This window comes from Rhineura floridana, chromosome 13 (assembly GCF_030035675.1).
Source record: "Rhineura floridana isolate rRhiFlo1 chromosome 13, rRhiFlo1.hap2, whole genome shotgun sequence".
NCBI classification, from domain to species: domain Eukaryota; kingdom Metazoa; phylum Chordata; class Lepidosauria; order Squamata; family Rhineuridae; genus Rhineura; species Rhineura floridana.
In genome coordinates this window covers 40,294,804-40,317,640 of record NC_084492.1, presented here as the reverse complement: position 1 = coordinate 40,317,640, position 22,837 = coordinate 40,294,804, and the positions used below count along the sequence as shown (strand labels likewise).

General features: G+C 56.4%; 1 protein-coding gene across 4 annotated transcripts in view; it reads right to left on the bottom strand.

The window, feature by feature from the left end:
- Nucleotides 1-1,069: 1,069 nt before the first annotated feature.
- WWP2 (WW domain containing E3 ubiquitin protein ligase 2) overlaps nt 1,070-22,837 on the bottom strand; it is a 37,473-nt gene continuing 15,705 nt past the window's right edge. For all 4 annotated transcript variants that reach the window (XM_061594537.1, XM_061594535.1, XM_061594539.1 and 1 more), the window contains 18 exons: nt 21,483-21,601; nt 20,305-20,497; nt 17,523-17,612; nt 16,073-16,247; nt 13,831-13,885; nt 11,403-11,484; nt 10,909-11,037; nt 10,294-10,372; nt 10,047-10,118; nt 9,831-9,919; nt 9,091-9,250; nt 6,005-6,138; nt 4,955-5,095; nt 4,363-4,483; nt 3,600-3,704; nt 3,101-3,197; nt 2,703-2,775; nt 1,070-2,603 (listed from right to left, as the gene is read on the bottom strand). In XM_061594537.1, the coding sequence (XP_061450521.1) occupies nt 2,504-2,603; nt 2,703-2,775; nt 3,101-3,197; nt 3,600-3,704; nt 4,363-4,483; nt 4,955-5,095; nt 6,005-6,138; nt 9,091-9,250; nt 9,831-9,919; nt 10,047-10,118; nt 10,294-10,372; nt 10,909-11,037; nt 11,403-11,484; nt 13,831-13,885; nt 16,073-16,247; nt 17,523-17,612; nt 20,305-20,497; nt 21,483-21,601 (2,014 nt within the window). In that variant the 3' untranslated portion in view covers nt 1,070-2,503. The remainder of the gene's footprint in view (nt 2,604-2,702; nt 2,776-3,100; nt 3,198-3,599; nt 3,705-4,362; nt 4,484-4,954; nt 5,096-6,004; nt 6,139-9,090; nt 9,251-9,830; nt 9,920-10,046; nt 10,119-10,293; nt 10,373-10,908; nt 11,038-11,402; nt 11,485-13,830; nt 13,886-16,072; nt 16,248-17,522; nt 17,613-20,304; nt 20,498-21,482; nt 21,602-22,837) is intronic.

The following is a 22,837-nucleotide window of genomic DNA, read 5'->3' as shown; positions in this document are numbered from 1 at the left end:
CAGTGCTTTTAAAAGTGTGGGAGAGGAGGGGAGCTCTTTCCACTACAGGCCCAAACCTCCCTCCACCCCCTTGAGCTGCCACTGGCAGTCCTTCGGGTAGAAGCCACAAACCTTTGCCTGTTCTCTCCCCTCACCCCCCTGAAAGTCCTTCCAAAAAACACCCACCCACCAACCCTCCCTGAAGCTCAGGGGCTTCCTTGTCTCTGGCACCAAGTGCTAGCCACAACAGCCATTCTTGCACTGGTTGCATGTTGAACAGTTGGGGGAAGTGGTCCCCCCCCTTTGCTTCCCAATGCCAAGAGCAGCAGCAGTCTATGTGCCAGCCCTGGAATGGCTCTCTTGGCCCTGGGCTAGCTTGGGGGCCTCTTTGGTGTCTCTGATTGGAGCAGGAGATGTCAACTGGGAAAGGGGGCCCTGGGACCACTGCCAAATGTAGCTCTTCCATCCCAGCATTCTACAAATGTAAGCAGAGCCCTGCAGTTGGACTGGCCCAAAGGGGTCCCAACTAGGCCAGACACAACTCTTCCCAAGGCCCTTCTGGCCACACACTTTTAAAACACAAACAGGAAAAACATCAAAGGCCAAGGAGCCTGCAGGAGCTGCCCCTCCTCAACAACCTGAACCCCTTTGGGTCCTTGAGGAGGAGGAGGAGGAAGAGGAACAGCAGCTCCACCTCCTCTGTGTTGCAAAAACGCCCACCACTTCTCCACAGCTGAAGCAGACTAGCTGGTGAGCATCTTGATTGACTCAAGCATTTGAAGCCAGCAGTGGACTGGATGAGGTGCTTAAAAACACGTAACTGTTAACTCCTTTTGGCAGTCCTGGTTTTTCAGACCGAGGATTATTCTATGCCTGGCCACAGGCCTCTATGGGTACCCAGACTGCTGTATCATCCTGTGGGAAGCACACAGTACATGGCAGGGGGTGATGACAGCTGCTGTGGCTCTTCCACGCAGCTGCAACCTTCCCCATGTGTCTGCACTTTTGGGGAACTACCCCACCCAGGACAGCACCCCTTAATTTCCACACCAACCACTCAAAGCACAAAGGGAGACGTGAAGCCCACAAGCAGCTGCGGATTGTTTTATTGCACAAGGAGTTGGCGTCACTGAGGCAGGATGGTGCAGTACAAAACTATCCAGGATCCCCATCAAAAGCTATTGCAATTCTTTGTATCCACAGACATTTATATACAGATTTATATATATACACACACACACAAGCCCTGCATAAACACAGCCCTGTTCTCATACACAAGCACACAAACACACCTTGTGGAGGCTTGAGGCACCCCCATTCTCCCATTGTGTAGCCAGAGGACACACACGCACATATATCACTTCCATGCTAGTATCTGGCCCCTTTCTCAGCCCTGCCAGCCACAAATACTCCAAGCAATCATAAGATTAAAAACACATACATACAAATCAAGATAGTGGGAGTTCTTCTGCTGTACCCTCCCCGCTTCTTCCTGCCTTTTAGTGCAAAAAAGTCCAGTGTTCTGCACTTTGGCTAACTTACTTTGTAGAAATTCATGGTAAAGACCTCCCTGCAGTCCTGCAACTCACTGGGCACTGACGTTTCGAGAAAAAGGACCCCTAGTTCCAGCAAGACCCAAAGAGCTCAAACTGGGAGATTTTGGGATCTCCACACTTGGCTGAAGCCAGGCACAGCCTCCCCTATTCTCTGGGAAAAGGCCTCCCGCTCTCTTCCCAAGGGTTCTAGGCCCATAGCTGGAGGGAGGTGGAGTGGTTTTGGCTGGTTTTAACACCCCAGAGCTTGATGAGCGACACAGCAGGGCCAGTAAGGTGCTGACCACCCTGCATTGTGCCTTCTACTTCACGGGTTTGGGAAGGAGCCTGTGGGGCAGGGGCGCTCCGCAGGAAACCAGAGTAGCTGCAAGGAGCAGAGACCTCCCTTACCCTGCACAGGAAGCTGGAAAAGGCCTCCGAGAAGAGAGGGCCTTGGGAAAGTCAGAAGGGATTCTGCCCTGGATTCAACCAGTCTCTCACCCTCCCCAGGCAACCTGGAGCAGAGACCTGTGACAGTGCTGTGGCTGTGGGTGAAAGGCAAGGGGGGGACTTCTCAGAATTTCTCCCTGTATGGACTACTTTGCAGTCAAGATAATGCCCAGGATGTCCCGGGTGGGGTGGGGTACAGGGGCGCTTCGGGACAGCTTTAAAGGCAGCTGTGACGAGCCCACGAGACCCAGAGATGGGGCAAAATGGCCACAAGGCTCAGAATTTGATGCAAGGAATTGGGGAGAAGGGTGTGGGCCCAGGAGCAGCAGGGAGACAAGGCTGTGCTTTGCCTTCAAGGTGGATACAAGCTGCAGCCACTGCTCAGCTGGATGACATTTGGGCGGGGGGAGGGGAGAGAAGGGGAGCCCCTTCTGCAGCCCTCCAGCCATCGCTCCACGAAGCAACCTCAGTCCACCTTCCTCCCTGGGGATGGCTCCACCTCTGGGGATTCAGGGTGGCTTCCTGGGAGGGCGTTTTGGCTGTCACTCTTGCCCAAAGCCCTCAGTCTCCTCGATGGCATAGAGGAGCTTCTCCTTCAGCTGTTCGTAGCTCTTGTAAGGGGGCAGATCCAAGCGGTTGAAGCTGCAAAAGGAGGACAGCCAGTCAGCACACAGAGGAAGTGCCCTCCCCACCCCAAAGCGTGGCCGGGCCAGACCAGGTGGCCGCCCTGGACTCACTCACCACGTGTGGCTTCGGGGAAGCCACGTCTCCTTGCCAACCTTATCAATGCAGAACTTCTGGGGGCCATTGCTGCCTGTCAGAAAAGAGCACAACACCCCCACTTTTAGTCCACGGCACATGAGGACAACCCGCAGTGGCCCTTCAAAGGCAAGCTGGTGTGAAAACAGCCACCGTTCCCACCCACCTCCCCAAGGAACTGGAGCAGAGAAGGGGACTGAGGCAGGACCCCTCCCTAGAAGAGCAGGTGGGAAACTCCTCCCGTGCGTCCAAGGAGCTCTGCCCCAAGGCCAAGAGGCCCACCATCCAGAGCCACACAGCCTCCACAGAGCTCCCACGGTCACTGAGCAACAGAGAAGGCCACAACCCTCCCCTCCCCAAGCAGCCAAGGGCACAAATACCAATCAGCTCAGCAAATCCTCCCACTGGCAGCCGACAAGTCCCCGTCACAAACTGTAGAAGCCGGATCCTCTTCTCATTGTCCATCTCCTTGACTACCTGTAGCAAACATGGTTGACAGACAGAAGACTGGACTCCCGCTCCACAAGGTATTTCAGACACCCCGGGGCAGGGATCTGTCTAAAGTGCCAGGCATGCCGACAACGTTAATAACAACAATGGGCGCTTTAAGTGCTGGGGACTCAGATGTGCTTGAAAGTCAGATCCTCTCTAACCCCAGACCCAGGACATGTGCTACGGTAACTCACTGATGAGGCAAATGCACTCTGCATATGCTCAGAGGCACTTTGTCAGTGTTCCACCACATTCAAGGGTCAGCCCTGGCTTTCAAAACAGGTTCCAGGACAAAGCTCCCTTTCCCAGCAACCCTTTCCCCTGGTTATCCATACGCAGACCCCCTTGCTGATCAAAGTGTGGTTGCTCTTCCATGGGGAACCTCACCTGCCAGAACCACTGGATCTGCTTGCTGTTCTTGGTGTAGTGCCGGTAAATGGTGTTCTTCTGCCAGTCGCTCATGTCAGTCTCTTGCATGCCACACAGCATCAGCTAGAGGGGAGGGGAGAGGAGGCCACGCCCAGTCACCCTGCCCAGCGCCAAGGCAAGGCCCAGCAGGGTGCTGGGACTCACAGGTGTCTAAAGAAATCTTTGCCAACTATTGAAGCAATTACAATGGATACAATTAATCAAGTAAATATGCATAAATTTGACTGTGAATGAAACAGTGGTCTGAAAAGCAGGGGGGATCTCAAAACAGCCATTTGCTCCTGTGCAGGGGTGGGGGCAAGCGCAGAGAGAGGGAGAAAGAGCCTCCTGACAGACACCCCCAGCCTCCCTCTCAGGCGTTTGGAAGGGCTTCATTGGAATGAAGATTTTCCGGGGGCGAGGGGTGGTTTGAGAGAGACTCCGTCAGTCAGAAATGCGTGTTTGGTTTTAAATGTAACTGAGTAAACACCAAGGCCCCTAATGAAATGCTCCTGTCTCAGAAAAAATGTTCATGGGTAGCTCTTCAACATTTGCCAGTTTCCTGTTGACAAGGGGCGGCAGCAACATGAGGTGGCAGGCAAGAATGTTTAAATGGGCTCGTTGGGATGGCTGGAAGCCGGACAGTCCGGACTGCTTCGCAACCTGCCACGGATCGACAGCGCAGCCCACAGCAGCTCTGCACAGGAGAGGAGGTGCCCACGCTCCCCGCACTCGAGCCTACCTCCAGCTCCTTCTCATCAAAGTATCGCAGCCACTCCAGGGGTGCCACCTCATTGAAGCCATCCAGAAAGGCCTTGGTCTGCTCCTCCACACCCCGGGTAAACCGCCAGTCCGTCAGCAGCCTGCAAAGATAGACCAGCCAAATGGCCACTCAGAATCTCTTAAGGGACACCCAAAGAGCTGCCGCTGGTCTGGCTGTGCCTTGGGCTGAGAGGAACAGCTAGGTGGCTTTGGGAGGAATCTGGACCTTCTGCATTGCAGCCATGAAGGAACAGAGTACTCTCTCGTACCCCAAATGCTTTCCCATCCATAACACGTTCAACCCCCAAACCAGCCAGGCAGGGTGCTTGGTAACGTCCCCATTTCACAGATGCGGAACTGAGCACCAGATAAAGACTTGTCCAAGACTGCCTGACAAGTGTCACAGCAGAGTGCGGGCATGAACTTGCCCGCTGAACCACATGGCCTCGTCAGCAGCCCGGCAAGGAGGCAATGTAGAGAGCCAAGTGGCAGGTGAGGTGAGAGAGCCTCTGGCCACGCAGCTTCTGAAGGACCCACAGCCACACTCCGAAGGGCCCGGGCCGGGGACTTACAGGATGTACTCGTCCTTGTTCTCCTCGGTGACCCGGATGCTCTCCCCCCCCTCCTTCAGCTCGTGGCTGGTCACTTTGCCCAGGATCTCCATGTCCTGGATGAAGTAGAGCTCCAGGCCGCACTCCTCGAGGCTGTTCTCTCTGCAGAAGGGGCAGGGGGGGGGGTCAGAGAGAGGAGGAGGAGGAGGAGTGGCAGCGGAATATCTGCACCGCCAGGAGGATGGCTGGGGCCACTGCAGCTCCTGCTGCTGCCACCGCTTGTGAGGGTCTGGGCCCAGCTGGGCTCTGGACCCAAACCCTGAAGACGGCACGTGTCCTGGGGGAGACACCACAGCGCCTGCACAACCCATGGCTTCGGCTGCCTTCTCCTTCTCACCCCCAGAAGCCTTCACAGGATCTGCTCTCTGCACCTAGCATTAGCCCCGCCCCCAAAAACCCTCGTTTGGAATCCACAATCCTTTCCCCTTCCCTCTCTGCCACAACCAGGTCCACTCCTGCTCTCCTCTGCTCTTCGTTATGACAGCAACGTTTAGATCAGGGCCCGGCAGTCCAGACGGAGGTTTTGCTTTGCCCACATTTGCTTTATCACCCTCCCCCTGCCCTCCTCCCACACATCCTCCATGTGGTGTCTAGAACACTCCTTACCAACCTTTTTCAGTCCCAGGCCACTTTCCCTTGTGGGGAGCTTTTCAGGGGCCACGTGCCACTGGAGGGTGGGGCCGGAAGTGGAAGTGGGAGCAATGGATGTGAAACACGAGGGGCCGGGAGGGCTGCGTTGGGCCCCAGGAGGGCTAGAGGTTCCCCACACCTCCTTTATGCTTTGGGGGACGTGAAATGCAGAAGTAGAAGGAAGCGGCTCAACACCCCCACGCTTGGGGAGGTGGCACAAGACAGCAATGGGCCCAAAGGGGGGGGCTGCAAATTGCCACAGCCAGTCTGCAAGGCCAAGTGGAAAAGCACGGCTGTACAGGGCACCAGTGACTCTAGGGTGGCAGCTCTGTGGTACATGGACGCAGCGGGGAAGGGGAAGCTGTCCTTGCTAGCACTGACTTGATCCAGACGATGGAGTTGTAGAATTCAGGATCGATGGACTCCAGGTCCTTGAGGGTCGGCCGCTTGTTCAACATGCGCTTGTAGAAGGGCAGCGTGAAGCCTGTGTCAATGAACTTGCCGTGGTACAAGGCCTGTAAGGCATGGAGACACCCCCACATCAGTCTAGAGCCAGCTTAGGACCGGGCCACAGACAAAAGGCGAAGGAAGGCTGAAGTCCTCCCACCTCACAAGGCAGAGGGTCCCATCAATCCTCTTCCCCCGCCCCCCACCTCCACCCCACTCTAGGCTACTCTTTTGGTTTTTATTTCAGGTGCCGACACACTATGAATATTCCGCCCAGGGCTTATTAACAATGCAAGTCCCACAGAAACCATAACCAGCAACAGGCCAAAAGACAGATAAAGTAGCAGAGTGAAAACGCGTCATTTCCAGCATTTAAAACGCAGTTCATTTAAATGCCCAAGAGAATAAGGTGCCTTAACGTATGCCTACAAGAAACTAGCCAAGGTGGCCGGCCCACGTTCCTTGGGGGGGGGGGAGGGGAGCCCTCCCCAAGGGAGGTGCCACAGAAAAGCAAGCCCTCTCCTGTGTAGCCAGCAGCGAAGGGCCCAGGTAGCTCAGGGGCGGAGCGTCTGCTTTGCACAGAGAAGGCCCCAGGTTCAGCCCCCAAAGGTATATCCAGGTAGGGCTGAGAAAGACACTTTGTCTAAAAAGTCAGAGTAGACACTACTAAGCTAGACGGACCAAGGAATGGCATGACTCAGTACAGGGCAGCATCTTATATTCCTATTTAAATCCTTTTTTTCAGAACCCTGAGGACTAGAAACTTTATTTTTAAGGGAAGGACAGTAGCTCAGTGGTAAAGCACATATGTTGCATTTAGAAGGTCCCTTGTTCAACCTCTGGTATCTTCAGGTAGGGCTGGGAAAGGCTCTTGCCTGGAACCCTGAAAAGCTGCTGCCAGTCAGGGCAGACAATACTCGGCTAGATGAAGCAGTAAATGATCTGGCTTATTATAGGGGAAGTGCCTGGCCTTCCTGTATAACTGCTTGATCTCCGCCACTGCTGGCACTCAGGGAAAGATCTTCATCTTGGGGCAGCTTGAGATGGAAGCCCTCAAAGTACCTGAGCCCCAAGTGGCAAAGCGCTTTAAAGGTTCGAGTCCTCAGAGCACCCACACCCACGAGTCCTTGCTTTCCACGGGGTACCCACATGTCCCCAGTGGGGCGCCAAGGCAGCCAGCTTGCTCCCCAAACAGCTCTGGAGCAACGTTTGTTTAACCAAAACTCCGTGGCCACAGGCCGGGTCTTCTGGGAGCCAAGAATAATGCAGACGCTTCTGTGCGTCTGGAAAAGGCCAGCCTGGTGGTGAGTAATAGTCTGGGGGTTGGGGGAGAAGAGAGAGCAGAGACAGAAAAAAACACCCGGGAAAGCTCGTCCCACTCTCTGCGAAGGCCAATAGAGGACAAAACGACTCCCCCCCCCATCAGGCCCAGAGGCACCGGCATGGGGCAGCACCAGTCCTGCAGAGCCCTCTGGGGCATAATTCCCAGGCAGCCCTTTCTCTGGGGGTGGGCAGGGGCATCTTCTTTTCAGGCCAAGGGCCCACAATCCCTCCCCTTTTGCCAGGAGGATCGAGGGGGGGAAAGCCGCACTCTTTTTCTGCGGAGGAACAAAAAGCCAGAACTCTGGCAGCCAAAGGAAGGGAAAAAAACTGTTCCATGACACATTTTTGTCACAAGAGGCCACACCTGAGGAGATCCATTTTCCTGCCTCTCTCTTTCCTGCGCAACAGCCGGGACAGGCTAGTTTATGCACCGTCTCTAAACCCAACGGATACAAAGCTGGCTTTGGCTATTGAATATATTTACTTTTTAAAAAACATTTTATTTTAATTTCCCGAAAAGTTTTCTTCTTCTTCAAGGGGAAAAAATTATTTTTCTTTCCTGTGTACACTTTTCCCCAGCTACTGTTGGGAAGGGCAGGAAAGTGTCCCTGTTGCCTTGGAGACCAGGCCAATGCAGTTGCCTTGCTAACAGACAGCCCCCCTACAAACCCCCCCCCAATTTAATCAAAGAGTAAAAAAGCCTCTTTTGGCCACAGAGTGCTGTGACACCATCACATTCTTCCTCACGTGGTCCCTGAATGGCCAGAATATCTTGAAGAAAAAGCAGCACCACCAAAATCTAAATGGTGCCAGATCACTGGGGGCTTTTGGGGGGGGGGAGAACTGTGTAGGGTAAGTATTGCAAAACTGCTGCAAATAGGAACGGGTACCTATCGGGAGAGTGGGGGGGGTACCTGCCTTTCACCTCAAAAACTGCCAAGAGGAAACCACTGTGGCAAATATCCCAGCGGCCTCTCCCGGCTGTCGCTGGTGCGAAGCTCACGGATCGAATCCCAGAGGAGCAGCCTTAACAACGAAGAGTCTTTGTGGCACCTTGGAGGCAACAACAGATCCGTTGTGGCCAAAGCATTGGTGGACTCAAGTCCTCCTTGCTCGGTGCACAAATTCATTACCAGGCTGGGCAGGAACAGACTCTGTGTCTGAAACTGCAGACAGCCAGTCCCAGCCAGAGCAGGCCAGCCTTTCTCAACCTGGGGCCTTCCAGATGTTTCGGACTGCAGACCCCATCATCCCTCACAATAGGCAGTGCTGGCTGGGGCTGATGGGAGTTGTAGTCCAAAGCGTCTGGAGGGCCCCAGGTTGGGTAAGGCTGGCGTGGACCGTTCTGGGCTAGTTCAGGCAGTGGTCTGATCTGGCCTAAGGCAGCTTCCGACATCATGAATGGCTCTCCTTTGTTGGCAGGGGGTGTGGGGGTGTAACCTGAGTCCAGAGGAAAAAAACTGAATGGTGAGGTTGAGCACCCATGAAACACAGATGGGATATAGCCTGTGAGAATTCTAGACAGCCCAATAATTGGTGACTGAGCACCACCCGATGGAGCCAAGGTGAAGAGGAGCTCCAGAGGTAGGGCGACGCAACCCAGCTGCCCACCTGCACGCCGTTCCTGCACAAAGTCCTTTAGAGAATGAGGCAGCCTTGGCCCCGCCCGACATGCCAATCGGGAGGAACTCGCTCACCATGGCGATGAACCTGCCAATGAAGCGGAAGTAGGTCAGGTGGTCCGGATTGATGGAGGAGGCCGGGTTGATCTGCAGGCAGTAGTTGTTCTTGCCCGCGTATTCAAACAAGCAGTACATGGGATTGAGCACCTCGTGGGACAGAAGGAAGAACCATTCGCTGCGAGGAGAGGGAGGAAAGGCGGGTGAGACCCATCCTGGCCCGGCCGCTTAGGTCCCCGTTGGGCCCAACACCTTTCCCCCACCCTGCAGAAGCGCATGCAAGGGATGGCACCTCTGGGCACTCCTCGGCCGGCCACAGGTGGTGCACTTTGTGGTGCTGCCCTGTATCTCTTGGCCACCTCCCTTCTCTGGCGCAGAGAGCCCCGGCATCCTGTCCGTGGTTCTACCCTGTGGTAGAACAGCATGACGTAACCTACCATAGGGTAAAACCACTGGCAGGACACAGAGAGATGCATCAGAAGCTCCTGTCTGGAACACGCGGGACTCAAGCTCCTCAGCGGAGAGAGCTGGGCGCCTCCTCCTTCTGAGGCTGCAGATCAAGGCGGCTGGCCCTCTCAAGCTCCCTGCAGGGGGCCAGGTCCCTATCCCGCCCCAGAGCCCTGGTGGCCCCATATTCACCTCTTCACTGCTGCTTCAGCACCCTTTTCCCAGGGCAGGATAAATTCCAAAGCACCAGGGTGAGTGGGAATTGGCAGACCACTGTCCCCTGCCCGACCCAGTGCCCCCTGCCAACTCACCGGGCAATTCCACCATAGTCTAGGCCTTCCTCCCCGCGCATGATAATGTACAGCCGGCGGCGCAGATCGTAAGGCTTCATGTTCATGATCTGAGCAAAGAGCAGCAGCAGGACAATGTGGGGGGCAGGGCAGGCGGAGAGAGAGCGAATATGTGTGCTCTGCACACAGGCAGCTGAGACCCCCGCCCCCTCCAGCCTGGGCCCAGGCCTCACTCACCTGCTGGAAGGAATCTTCAAAGAGTGTTTGCCGTGAGACGCTGATCTTGACGTGGCTGGGCAGCGCGTTCGACTGTGAAAGAGGTGTGGGCTGTGAGAGGCCCCCAGAGTCCCTGCAGCCTGCCCAGGACAGCCCACACGGGGTTTAGCCCTGCTCATCCCACCCCTCTTCCCACCCCCAGGAGCTGCCAATTCTTTGGGCATCTTGCAACTTGCCCTCCTGGGAACACAATGGGTGAGCAACTCACGTGGCAAAGGAAGCGGAATTGGTGGAACTTCCAGCGAAAGCTTCGGTCATATGCTCCGGGGGACCCTCCTTGCTTAGTCCTGCAATGGCAAGTGCTGCCTCAGTGGGACCCTGGCGCAGCAGAGAAGCCCTGCCCACAGAGAGCAATCCGAGCACTTAGGGGCAGGAAGGGGCCTGCCTAGAGCTCCACAGAGTGGTCAGAGGAGGGACTCCTGTCTCACAGGCTTCTTTGTGCCTGAGGGCAACAGCTGACAACCAAAGAGGCGACTCAACAAGAACTGTTCACGTGGCCAGGAGGAAATTCTCTGCCATAATCCCAGGCTACATGCACATTCATGGTCCTTTGAGGCTGGCTTCCTTCTCTAAGCTTTACGCTTATGTGAACAGGCTCATCAGGTATCCTCCAAACACACGGAGCAGATATCCCACAGCTCTCGGCCCTGTGTCTGGGAGGCCCTGAAACCTCCTACAGTGCACTGCACCACCCCTTCAGGCCAAAACCCCCCACCTCACCAGGCTATCAAGAAAATCCCCGGGGGTGCAAACTCGCAGGCATCTCGAGGCTATGCCGGACAGTGCCAAGGAGGCAGAGGAGGGCTACTCCGGAGGGACTTACCCTGACTCAAACCCGGGACGGGGGTCTTTGAAGGTGGTGATGCGGGTGTTGTGATCCACAAAGTAACGGACCCGCTCGCTCGTGTATTTCATCTCCCAGCCAGGTGGCAGCGCTGGCTCCTGAATCATCCTGGCCAGAGAAAGGGGAAGGTCAACAGCGGGAAGGCTCTTTGGCCAGAGCTCTCGCCCCTGCAGCAGCTGCAGCTCTCAGGGGCTTAGCCCAGCTTTCAAAATGAGATACCCCTCCCAAGCTTCACTTCAGCCTTGGAGGAGCCAGGGGGCAGAGGCAGCCTTACTGGGCGTGGACGTCTGCCTCGCAAGCCACCTCTGCCTGTCCACAGAGTGACCCACAGCCATCCATGGGGCCCAGCAGGTGGCTTTAGACCCCTTGCAGGCTGCTGATGCCCCTTTGGCCATTGGAGGTCCTCGTGGCTGCCCCAAGGCTTCCGGCCAAGAGATCCAGGCCACAAGCCAGCAAAATGCGCCCAAGCCTACCCCTGGGTGCGGGGGTCCTCCCATTGTGTGGTGCGGGTGTTGTGGTTCACATAGTACACTCGCCCGTTGTCCTGTCGCTTTTCTGGAAGGGAAGGGAAGGTTAGTCTCCTTCTTGCTGCAGGGAAAGCAAAGCAGGATTCAAAACCAGGACAGACGTGCGAGGGGCGGGTCCAGGCAGCACCAGCTTGGCACTGGGAAGGTTCTTCTGACACATATCACTACCACAATAGCATTGCTGCATGCGCACGCACTCCGCTGAGTCTGAAGCCCTGTGTTCCTCTCAAAAGGCCTCTTTTCATGTGGGGCTCCAAGTCGCCTGCAATGCATCTTTCCGCCCTCTGGTGCCCTCCATGCTCACTAGGGCTGATGGGAGTTGGGGGCCAAAAACACTTGGGGGGGCACCAGGTTGGGGAGGGTACATTCCCACGCACTTGAGAATGCAGAGTGGCACCCCAGGCAGCCCCCTCTTGGCTCAGACACAACTCTGTCCTGAGGAGCAGCTTTAAGCAGCCATTTTTCAGAGAGGAAGGAGGGTCTGGAGCATCCAGCAGGCAGCCTCTCTGCCTCACCCCCCGAGAGCCCCCGCTCTCTCATTCCCCCAGTTCCAGCACTGGAGCCTGGGCTGGTTCTCCCCCACCAAGCAAGCAACGCAACTCCAGGCCTGCAAGAGCCCCTGGGCAGGCCCACAGGACACCCGTAAAGCAGCTGGCTGGCTTCCTTCCTTCCACTGGCCTTTCCTCTGACCTCCCGGCCAGACTCCGCTCAGCTACCTGGAGAGGCAGCCTGGATGGCACGTGGCTGGATCAGCCCTCAAAAGAGACGCCTGGGGCCAAGGCCAGCGCAACGCCTCCCAACTCCTCCTTCCTAAAGAGACAGCCCGCTCCCCCCCAATGGAGCAAGACAGAAGAGATCCACGGCAACTGCAGCCTGGTGGCTTGCGCTCCGCCGAATCCAAATGGCAGGCACGCGGATTGGCTCTGCGCCTCCCTTGCTTGACCCCCAGGCTGCCCCACCTTGTCTCCTCCTGATCAGGATGAGTGCTGAGCCAGGGCAAAGGGCGGGTCACAGAAGCCATCAAGGTCTTCACTACAGTCTGGCAGATAGCAGGCAGAGGTCTGCTTACGGAGAACTCCTGGGGGCTGCCCCTGCCCACTCCTCTCCCAACCCCCTGCAAGGGTGCTGCATCTGCACAACTGGCAAGAGCCAAATCTCGGACTCTCTCTCTCCCTCTCCCAGACACACAGGGGGCTCAGACTCAGCCATCAGCTCTCCAGAGATCCCGTTTCAATGAGGCTGGGTGCTCCTCCCCCTCTCCCCAATGGCTTCCGACAGCCAGCCTCTCTCCTGCCCCACGCAAAAGCTAGGAGAGAAGCTCCCATTGATACTGCACAGACCTGGGACTGTTTCTAAAGGACTCCCAGGGAGCGAGAGCTGCCTGCCCACCTCCTGGCACCCAAGGGCATCTCTCCATGCTCTCACATCCTTCCAGGCCGCCTCCTCCTCACCCCACCTGCCCCAGGGGGGGCACTCTTGCCGGGGCCCTGACTCTCACTGGCACACAAACAATGCCTCCAAGAGCAGCTCTCAGCCCCTGAGGTGTGGGCCCCAGAATCCCCCCCTACCCCCAGGACAGTCCCCTGGCTGCCCTCCGCCTCACTGCTCTCTGCCAGGCTCCTCTCAGGAAACACAGCTGCCCCCTCCATCCCCCGCAACCGTCTGGGCCCAGCAGCACAGATTCCATCTGGCCCCTGCAGCTCCTCAGGGGTCCTTCTGAACTCCCTTGCAAGGGGGGGTGGGGAGGCAGAATGGCTGCTCACACCTCTGGGATTCATCCCACTCCATGAAAGCAGCACCCCTCCCTGCCCCACAAACACACTCCCACCCCCAGACTGTTAGGATCAGCTCGGGGCACTTTTGACGCCTTCCCAGCCTCTGCGGTGGCTCCACAGCCCAGGATCTGCTTCTGCCCCCTCCCCATAGTGACCCTGCCGTGCTCCCCCCCCCCGCGCTCTCCATCCCCTGCACCCGGCCTACCATCTCCTCCAGAACGGCCCCCTCAAGGGCAGCAGGAACCAGGCAGGCTCCAAACCCCTGAAGGAAGCAGACCCACCCCACAGAGAGCGAGGGAGGGAGGGAGGGAGAAGAGGGAGCTGGTGCTTGAGAAGAGGGGCTCCCTCCCTCCCTCCCTTCCTCCCTTCAAATGCCCAAGAAACAGAAGAGGTGACCCTGAGACTAGCCACAGAAGGCAGGGAAGCAGAGATCTGTGCACCAAAAGCAGGACTGGAACTCAGAGCCCAGGCAACACTCCAACTCTTCCCGCGCGCCTGTGCACAGCATTAAGGAGAAGAAGCCACCCGCCCCTCCCACAAAAGCCAACCCGGCTGGAAGCAGCAGCTGTCCCAAGTCCAAGAAGCCGGACCGTACTTACCCCAGCCAGGGGGAAGGGGGCCGAGGGGGTCACTGTCCGACGGGGTGCCCGACGACTAGAGGGGGCAAAGCAGACACGGGGCAGGTTACGAAAGGGGAGGTGGGGGGCAGCTGTTTTGCCCTCCATCCTGCCTTCTCTTCCCCCCTACACACACGTGCACCCAGTGTGGGGGCAGCAAGTCTCCAGTCTGACTGTGTGGAGCTTGGGGCAGAGGATGGCAGGGCGCAGAGGAGCTGCCGAGCCCAGCTAGGAGGGAGGGAGGGAGCTGCTGCCGGCCCTGGGCTGGTGGAGGCGACTGACGGACCAGCACACTTCCAGCTCCAGCCTTCTCCAAGAAGCACACACAAGAGGGGGGAATATCGCAGGCCTTTCCAATGAAATCATTCCCACAAGCCCTGTCCACGCCCAGAGCTTCCTGGCTTGGGCTGTGGGCTGCCGGCCTCCTCTCCTCCCCTCCCCTCCCTCCCTCACGGTGGGCCGCGAAACCCAACAGCCGGGTGTGAGGTGCTCACGCACTGAGGGAACATTCATGCCGCACAGACAGGCGTTCCCCCCCCCAGCCCCGTACAAAGCACCTTTATCCAATTGCAGGCAGGCTGGGCCGGGGGACCCATTTCAAGCCTGATGGGCCAGCTGGGGAGGGGGCTACAGGGCCTCAGCAGTACGGCTGTTTAGATCAGCCCCCCTCCCATCCCACAGCTCTGCAGAACGCAGGCCAGGCAGAACAGCCAGGCCCCGGGAGCCAAAGGCTCATGTCAACGGCTTTGCGCTCTTCAACGGATCACAGTACCTTGGAAAGCGGAAGGAAGGGGGGTAGCCCTCCCAAGAACAGCACCTCAGTTCTTGGCCTGTAAAGGCACCACAAGGCCAGGCAAACGACTGGAGAGAGGTGGGTTTTGAGCACCCAGGATGGCCTCTCTGATGCGGCAAAGGGCACTTTCCTCCACCCGGTCATGTGGGATTGGCTCTATGGGGTGACTGAAGGCAGAGGCTATCCCAGGGGCCCATTGGAAACCTCCCAAGAGAAGGGAGTCAACACGGGCAAGGCACAGGCGGGCAAGAAGCAGGACTCCCTGTTAACGAACGTGGGGCCCTCGGGCCTTCAGCCTCCTCCGTGTGGAGCTACGAGAAGGGATCAAGGACCCAACGCGCTCCCAAGAGCACCCCAAGGAAGGCCCGGCAGGGTCCCACTACAACCCTAACCCCACAGTGCACCCCTTAAGCCCAGAAGGGGGAGGGACTCGGGGTCCAATCAGAAGCAGACACTTTCCCCCTCAGAAAGCCTGGCCCATTGCCATCTGACATGAGAAGGCCAGGGGGAGAGCCTGGCTGGCATCTTTCTCTAGGGTGGCCAGTAGCTAATGACAGCCACAAAAGCGAGCCTTAACACCAGGTCTGTTCAGAGGGGAGATTCAGCCCCTCCCTTGCCCAATCGCTTGAGTTCCAACCTGACATTCCTAGTGACTCTTGTCTGAAGGAAAGGCAGCTGCTGCGCATAGTCCAGGCCACAGCGGCCACACTCACCAGAGTGCATTGGACATAGAAAGGTGGTCTTCTTAACAGGCCATTTGTGGAGAGGCTGGCCTGCGCCCCACCTGTCAAGAGCTGGGTCCGTTTCTGGACCCACTGCGGGGCAAACGGCCCCACAAACAGCCCTCAGAAGGCGGGTGAATGGGGGCTGCAGGACCTTTTCTTTGAGCTTCATGTTGCTTACTCAACATGTTGGTTTTTATGCAGCCTATTTTCATTGTTATTTTTGTTTCTTTGCTATTGAATTTTATTTTGGTTTTCACTCTTTGCTGGGTATTCTGTCATAGGACTGCCTATAGATGCCAACAATAAAGCAACCAACATTAGTAATGGAATCAGCCTCAGGGAAGGCCCCAAAGCAACATTCAGGCACAACATGGCTAAAACTGAGGCAGCCCGCAGGCAACAGAGGATGACAACAAGACAGGCTATGGAAGGGGCCCAGGCCTGAGCCAACTGAGTCCCCTTGCAGCAATTCCTCCGGGTCGCTTCTGCTGCCAATACCAGCAGGGGCCTGGCTTTCACAAGAGGGGCTCTCCCAAGCTCCCTGGAAGGAATCAGGAGGCACCTCTGATGTGGCCCCTCCTGGGGCCAAGTTCCCCGGCCCCTTTCGCTGCAGACCGGCGCAGGGGCCAGTGGCTCAGGGTGGCCATCAGTGCTGCCCTTTGTGGTTTAGCTGGAGGTGGGTGGGCATGGCTGGGGACGCCCTCACCTGATAGAGAAATCTTTGGCTGAACTGCTGCATGGCTCCTTGAAGGTGGTTGCGCTGGCTCTGCCACTCCTCATAGTTGCGTACATACTCGGCTGTAGGGCGCTGCCAAGTGGTGGTGCGAGTGTTGTGGTCAACATAGTAGCACCTGCCACGGGGATCCACTCGCTTCTCCCAGCTGCACAGACAAAAGAGCTGCCATGAGGAGCCTAATCTCTCTCTCTCTCTCTCTCTCTCTTTCTTTCTCTCTCTCTCTCTCACACACACACACGCACAGACAGAAGAGAAGCTCCTTCCTGCCATTTCCTTTGCCAAGGTTTGTTTCTGGGCTTTTGCGAGGAGGCTGAGAATTTTGCCTTCTTCAGGCACCCCGGATGTTCTTCCATAATTTTGACAGCATCCCAGCAAGTAAGTCACTTCAGCCCATGAAATACTTTAAGGATAACAGACTTGGGGGGGGGGGAGAAGGATTAGCTCTGCAGCTGGGGGTCCTGTTAGATCTAGCCCTGTCCTGGGAGCCCAAAGCACCGTCCATGGGTTGAAGCAACTTTCACCAGCCAAGGCCCCTCCCAGACGAAGCGCACTTGGCCAGAACTATCCTTGCTCTGGTACCATGCTGTTTGGGTCACTGTAGCACATTGCCCACATGCCGTGAAGAAGACTCGGAAGCTTGTCAGTCAAGAAGAGAGCAACTGGGACCAGAAGCACTGAACACACCTCACCAGTCCTGAAGCATCTGCACTGGGCTTATGATCAAAGCCCTAAACCACTCAGGGCACTGTAGGGCTGCTTCCTCCCACTCTCCTCAGAGGCCCTCTCCAAGCTCACTCGCCATCCAGCTGGGCTGGTGGGTGAGGAAGAAAAGGGCCTTCCAAGCTGTCAACAGCTCTCCCCGAGGAGATTCGCCTGCCACCGACCTGGCTGTCTTCCCAACGCCAAGTGGGTCTTCCAACTCACCAGGACCTTTTAACGAACTGCTCTGAACTGGTTTTAATGCTGGAGTTCCACAGGTGTGCTTTTGGAGACCATGCTGCTGTTTAAACTTATTAACGCTGTGATTTATTTTTATTTTTTTTAACTGCAAGCTTCTCTAAAAGCCTTTGGACTGAAGAGCAAGATATAAACTCTCGTAATCAAAGAAGCTAACAAATAAATAAGGTTGACCTTGCACCACCTGGCTTTAAGAGCCAGTCCTCTCCTGGGCAGCTCAACTCTGGGCCTACCATATGATTCTGGCCTCTAAGAGGTTACAAACCATGTCTACCATGACAAGCTGAGGCCCTTCATCCAGCATCCACCCCCACCCCCCCTTATCCTTGATCCTGGGCTTGATCTTGCGAAGAGCACCTGCCTTCTATGACCCCGCCAGATGGACAGGCGCCCCTTCCCCCCCGCCTTCCGGCACTATCCCCAGGCCAGATCCTGCAAAGCACCTTCATCTCAGAGCACCTACCCTGGTGGAAGAGGACGCTCCCAGGTGGTGGTCTTTGCGTTGTGGTCCACGTAATACACCCGCCCGTTAGGCAGCTCTCGTTGCTCCCACCTCAATGGACAGAAAGAGAGAGGTGCAGGATGGGAAGGGGGTGCGTGACAAGGGAATGGGGGTCCCATTTTGTGAGCCAGGACAATGCTCATGGCTATTTCTCATAGCTAGCATTTTTCAGAGCACAAAGCGCTTTGTAACTCTCGCCTTGTCTGTTATTCTAAGAGCCCTGCAAGGCAGGCACTCAAGCTGCCCCATGAGCTTTCAGGATGAGCACAGGCTCAGGACCCTCTCCTCTGCATCCACTCTAGCCAGATCTAAGGGTGCATCTCAAGGCTTTGGGGCCCCAACGACATCATCAGAGCCAACACCTTCAAAGAGGCATCCAGGTACACACACATCAGCCTTTGTTTCCATTGCTTCAACCAGTCACAGTGAGATTAAGGAGTAGCCCCTGACCACTTGAAGGCCTAACTGGACATCCCTTTCATCAGGAAATGTCTGCCATATTTTCAAGATCATAAGGGCTAGAAACCTGGGTTTTTTTAAAAAAACAAAACAAATCAGGATGTATGAGACCAAGTTCCATGCTTTAGAAGCGTTACTGTGGAGCTGCAGAATGCACAGAGCTGCCAAATTCCAAATTCCAGGAAGCTTTACACGGACCCATTAATAGGCATCAATTTGCCAGCAGAAACGCCTTCCACTCCCAGGGGCAGGGCACCACCATGCTGTAAGGCCGAGACCTGGCTCAGGGAGGTCGCTGCCCAGCCAGCGCAACTGCTGTCTGCCTTGGCTACCTCCGCCCTCAACGCAGGAGACAAGGCTTGCTGGTGGCAAAACGGCAGCACTGAGGTCACCTTGCCATCCAAGCGAGACACCCTGCCTTACGTAAGGAACCACAGCCCGCGCCTGCTGCCAGGGAGCATAATGCGCCTCTTTGTGTGCGTGAGACGAGGCGCGAACTGGTGTACACGCCGTGTTAATGAGGACCACTGTCCCCGACGCAGGAGCAATGTTGATAGGAACCAGATGCGGGGGGGGGTAGTGGTGCAGAGAAACGAGGCGTCTGCTCTGCTGTCAGTCCAGAAGGAAAGTGGGCAAGCAAGGGAGTGTGCGTGTGTGGCAGCAGAATACCCCCCCACCCTGAAGGACCCCAGCCCTGCACAGCAGCAGCAGCAGCACCCCCCTTCCGGTCCTCCTCGCTCATGGCCACGTGGGGGGGCTCCCATCTGGAACGGTTTAGCCCCACGGCTTCCCACGGCCTCCTGCTCTGCCCATTCCAGCTGCTTGGAAGAGGCTTTTGCGCTTGCCATGTTGAGTGCAGATGTTCAGGGATAGCAGCATGAAGGGAACCAAGAGCCCTGCAGAGGTGGCCCTGCCTGCCCCACTGGCTACCTCCCTCCAAGCCTGTTTGTGCCCATGCAAATGGGGTGGCTTGAGCCATGTGCTCAACGCAGCCAAGCAAAGCACCTTTGGGTTGGCACAGGAGGAGCTGGAAACAGCACCGTGCCTTCGTGCACGCGTGCACACGTGCCAGGTCTTGGAAGCGCCTGTGGACTAGCCCCATCAGAGGCCCCATGATCCCTCAGCCACAGAGGGAGGAAGGGAGGGAGGGAGGAAAGCCTTGGCACATCACCCCCACCCCGCCTCTCCCTATATAGCAGAGGACAGTCAGCACCAAGATTCCTAACGGGAGGGTGCTGGGACAGCAGGCGAGGCAGTGGGACATTCTCCGCTTGAAGAGGGCTTCTGCACAAAGCAAAGGAGCTGCCTCACCGCTTGCACTCCAGGCGCGCCGCAGTACGGGAGGAGGAGGGTGGGGGAGCTCCAGGAGGAAGAAAGAGCTTTTTGAGACGCCTGGACTTTTCCAGCGGTCTGCAAACAGGAAGTGGTGGAGGCCTGAACACAGTAGCGCTCACACGCCTGGCATAAAGGTGCTCTGAGCTGCCAGCCCCCCAATTACCTGTGAGCAACACAAACACACACATGAGCCTCTGAGCAGAGAGGCCAGCGGGAAAACAAACGGCTCCCTTCACCAGAAATGCAGGCAGCCGCCTGAGAGGCTAGAGTCAAAAGGAGGCATTTGGGCTAAGCAGAAACAACCGCATTGCAGGACCAGGAAGGATGGACGAGGATCAGCTTCAGGCGAGGAACACCTCATGCCGGAGGGGAGAAGGCCCTTAAAATCCCAGGTCTTGCCAAAAAGCTCTACATTCCATGAAGTATAAGCCTATTTAGCATTCACCCAACACACAAGGAAATCCACAAACATCATCACCGTGACCACTGAAACTGTGCTGTGAGGTAGGCCAGGAGAGAGAACTTTGGATGCGACCACACAGGCAGCAGGCGCATGGGCAGTAGGAGACTGGGGAAGGGCTGTCGCTCAGGGGCAGAGCACCCGCAGTGCGTGTAGACGCTCCCAGGCACAGTCCCCAAGAGTGGCATCTCCAGGTTGGGCTGGGAGAGACTCCCTGTCTGGAGAGCCACTGCCAGCCAGTGCAGGCAGTACTAAGCTAGATGGGCCAAAGGTCTGACTCAGTGTAAGGGCAGCTTCCTCAGTTCCCAGGAGCTCCCCCGAGGCGAAACACTCCAGGAGTATGGCCCCTTAGTCCCAAACATGCCTAAGAAGTTTGCAACCCCACCCACCCCGCCGCCCATTCTGATGCTCCCCAGGGTGGCCAAGGCTAGGAGAGCCCCACTCACGACATGGCCAAGGTGGCCACCCAGAGAGAAGGAGAGCACTTACCCTTGGGGCAGTGACTCCAGAGCCTGTGTGGCTGGTTGGGAAGGCTGGGCCCCTGAGCTGGAGGCAGACTCCTCTGCCCCCGGGGAGTCCGAACGAGCGGGGCCAGAGCTGGAGGTTGCGCCTGATGCAGCCTCCGGTGACACCGCCTGCCCCTCTTCAGCATCGAGGGCAGAGCGGGCAGACTCGCCATTCACTGAAAGAGAGAGAGGCCCATCAGGACAGCAATGCCTTTGGGAAACAGGGCACCAGAGGAGCCCTGAAGCTGGCCTCAGGCCAAAAGGGCCCCTCTAGCGCAGCGTCCTCGTCTCAGAGTGGCCAACCAGGTGCCCCAATGGGAAGCCCTCAAGGCGGAGATGAGCACAGCCAGGCTCTTCTGACATGCGATTCCCAGCAATTGGCACTCAGAGGCAGGAGACAGCCATGAATCCATCTAATCCTCTTGAAAGCCATCCAAGTTGGTGGCCATCACTGCCTCCTGTGGGAACAAATGCCAGTTTCTAACTATGCACAGTGTAAAACAGTCCTTCCTTTTGTCTGTCCTGAATCTCCCAGCGTTCAGCTTCACTGGATGTCCACGAGTTCTAGTGTTATTAGAGAGGGAGAAAAACTTTTCTCTTCCCACTTTCTCTGGGACATTCACAATCTTATACACTTCTGTCATGTCGCCTCTGACTCGCCTTTCCTCTAAACTAAGAAGCCCCAAATGTTGTAACCTTTCCTTGTACCTCCTTGGTAGTCTTGGTTGCCCTTTCCTGAACCTTTTCCAGCTCTACAATATCCTTTTTGAGGTGAGGCAACCAGAACTGTACACAGTATTCCAAATGAGGCCACACCATAGATTTATATAATGCATTAAGATATTGCTGGTTTTAGTTTCAGTCCATTTCCTAGTGATCCTTTGCATGGACTCCTCCTTTTTCAGAGCTGCTGCACACTGGGCCAATATCTTCATCAAGGTGTCCACTATGACCCAAAGGTCACCACCCTCAGGAGGGCCCAAGATTTCCCCACTGGCAGCCTCTGCCTGTAGAACATACCCACTCAAGTAAAATTAGGGAAGGGACAGGAGAGGGTCTCAAGCATGTAATTAAGCAGGTGGGGGAGCAATGCAGGCTCTCGGCAAGCAAGGTGGCATGCGGGGGGTGTGTGTTATAGCCTCCTCCTCCTCTTCCTCTCACCTGTGCCGTCCACTGGGCCGCTCTGGCTCTTGCCTGACTGCTGCGGGGCTCTGGAGCTGGGGCCTTGCTCTCTGTTGGCCGTGCTCTGCCTGGCCACTCCAGCTACGTGCCTGTGCACCCTGTGGGGGAAAGAGGCGACAGATGAGGGGAGTGTTTCCTGATCCCCCCAGACTCCCCCCCCCACAATTCTCCTTGCAGGAAGGCGGGTGGCTGGGCCTGCTGAACTTCACGAAACTGCAAGTCTTCTTCTGCACCGAGATAGCATGGGCTCCGCGTCAGTCGTGTGAAGTGAGTCAACAGACATAGTTGCTACACCTGCACAAGTCATTCTGTTAATGTGAGTCACAAGGCAGCATGGAAGGGGGCAAGCAGACCTTACAGGCACCCAGCATGGATGTTGCTCCCCTCCCTGAATTCTGAGGTTCCCTCAGGTTCCTGTCAACAGCCATGAAGACTAGAAACATGCCAGAAAGGAAACAGAAGACAAAAGGACGTTGTCAGGATGGGACATTCTGCATCTCTGCGCCCAGAGAGAGGGTGCAGAAGTCGCACAGCCACGGCAGTTGCAGGGGGCTGCCTTGATTGTCTATTCTGCACTTCTTTGGTGCTGCTGAAGGCCACAGTTGGGAAGAGCCAAAGCAGCTCTGTGGCAGAGCACCTGCTTTGCATGCAGAAGGAGCCAGGTTCAAACCGCGGCAGCATCTCCAGGTAAGGCTGGGACAGACTCATCCCTGGACAGCCCATTTTAGCCCCACTACAACCCTGTGAGGTAGTTTAGGCTAAAAGAGACTGACCGGCCCAAGGTAACCCTGTGAGCTCCATGGCTGGCCCTCCCTAATCCTACTCTGACACCCTCTTAACCACTATACCATGCAGAGGCCTTGAGACAGGGCTTGAAACAGAGCTGAACAATGCTCAAAATCTGCAGAGTTATTTCACCTGTGTTAAAACTGTCTATTTTTGGCTTTGTCTGAAATCTTAATAAAATGCGTGAAGAGTTAGAAAGGAAACAGCAGCATACAATTCACACTGATTCATCATAGCACACAGAGTGAATTACTACAATGTTTGGTGCAGAATTTGCACAGACATCACTGGGAATGGGTGAAAGGAGGCCACAGCTCACTCCCCACCCCCCACCCCCAGGGAATAAACAAGCTCCAGGCCTCCAGAGGTGTTTTTAGAAACCCAAAATTGGCCATTTCCACTGCGCTGTGTGGGCCGTGTAAGCCCACATTAGCCACCCTGCCAAGGCCGCCTTCCTACGGGCTCTCCTAAGTTAGCATCATCTTTTAATAGATGTGTGGAAACAAACCAGGAGTCGTCACGTGGCAGGCCGAGCTGGCCGAGCAAAG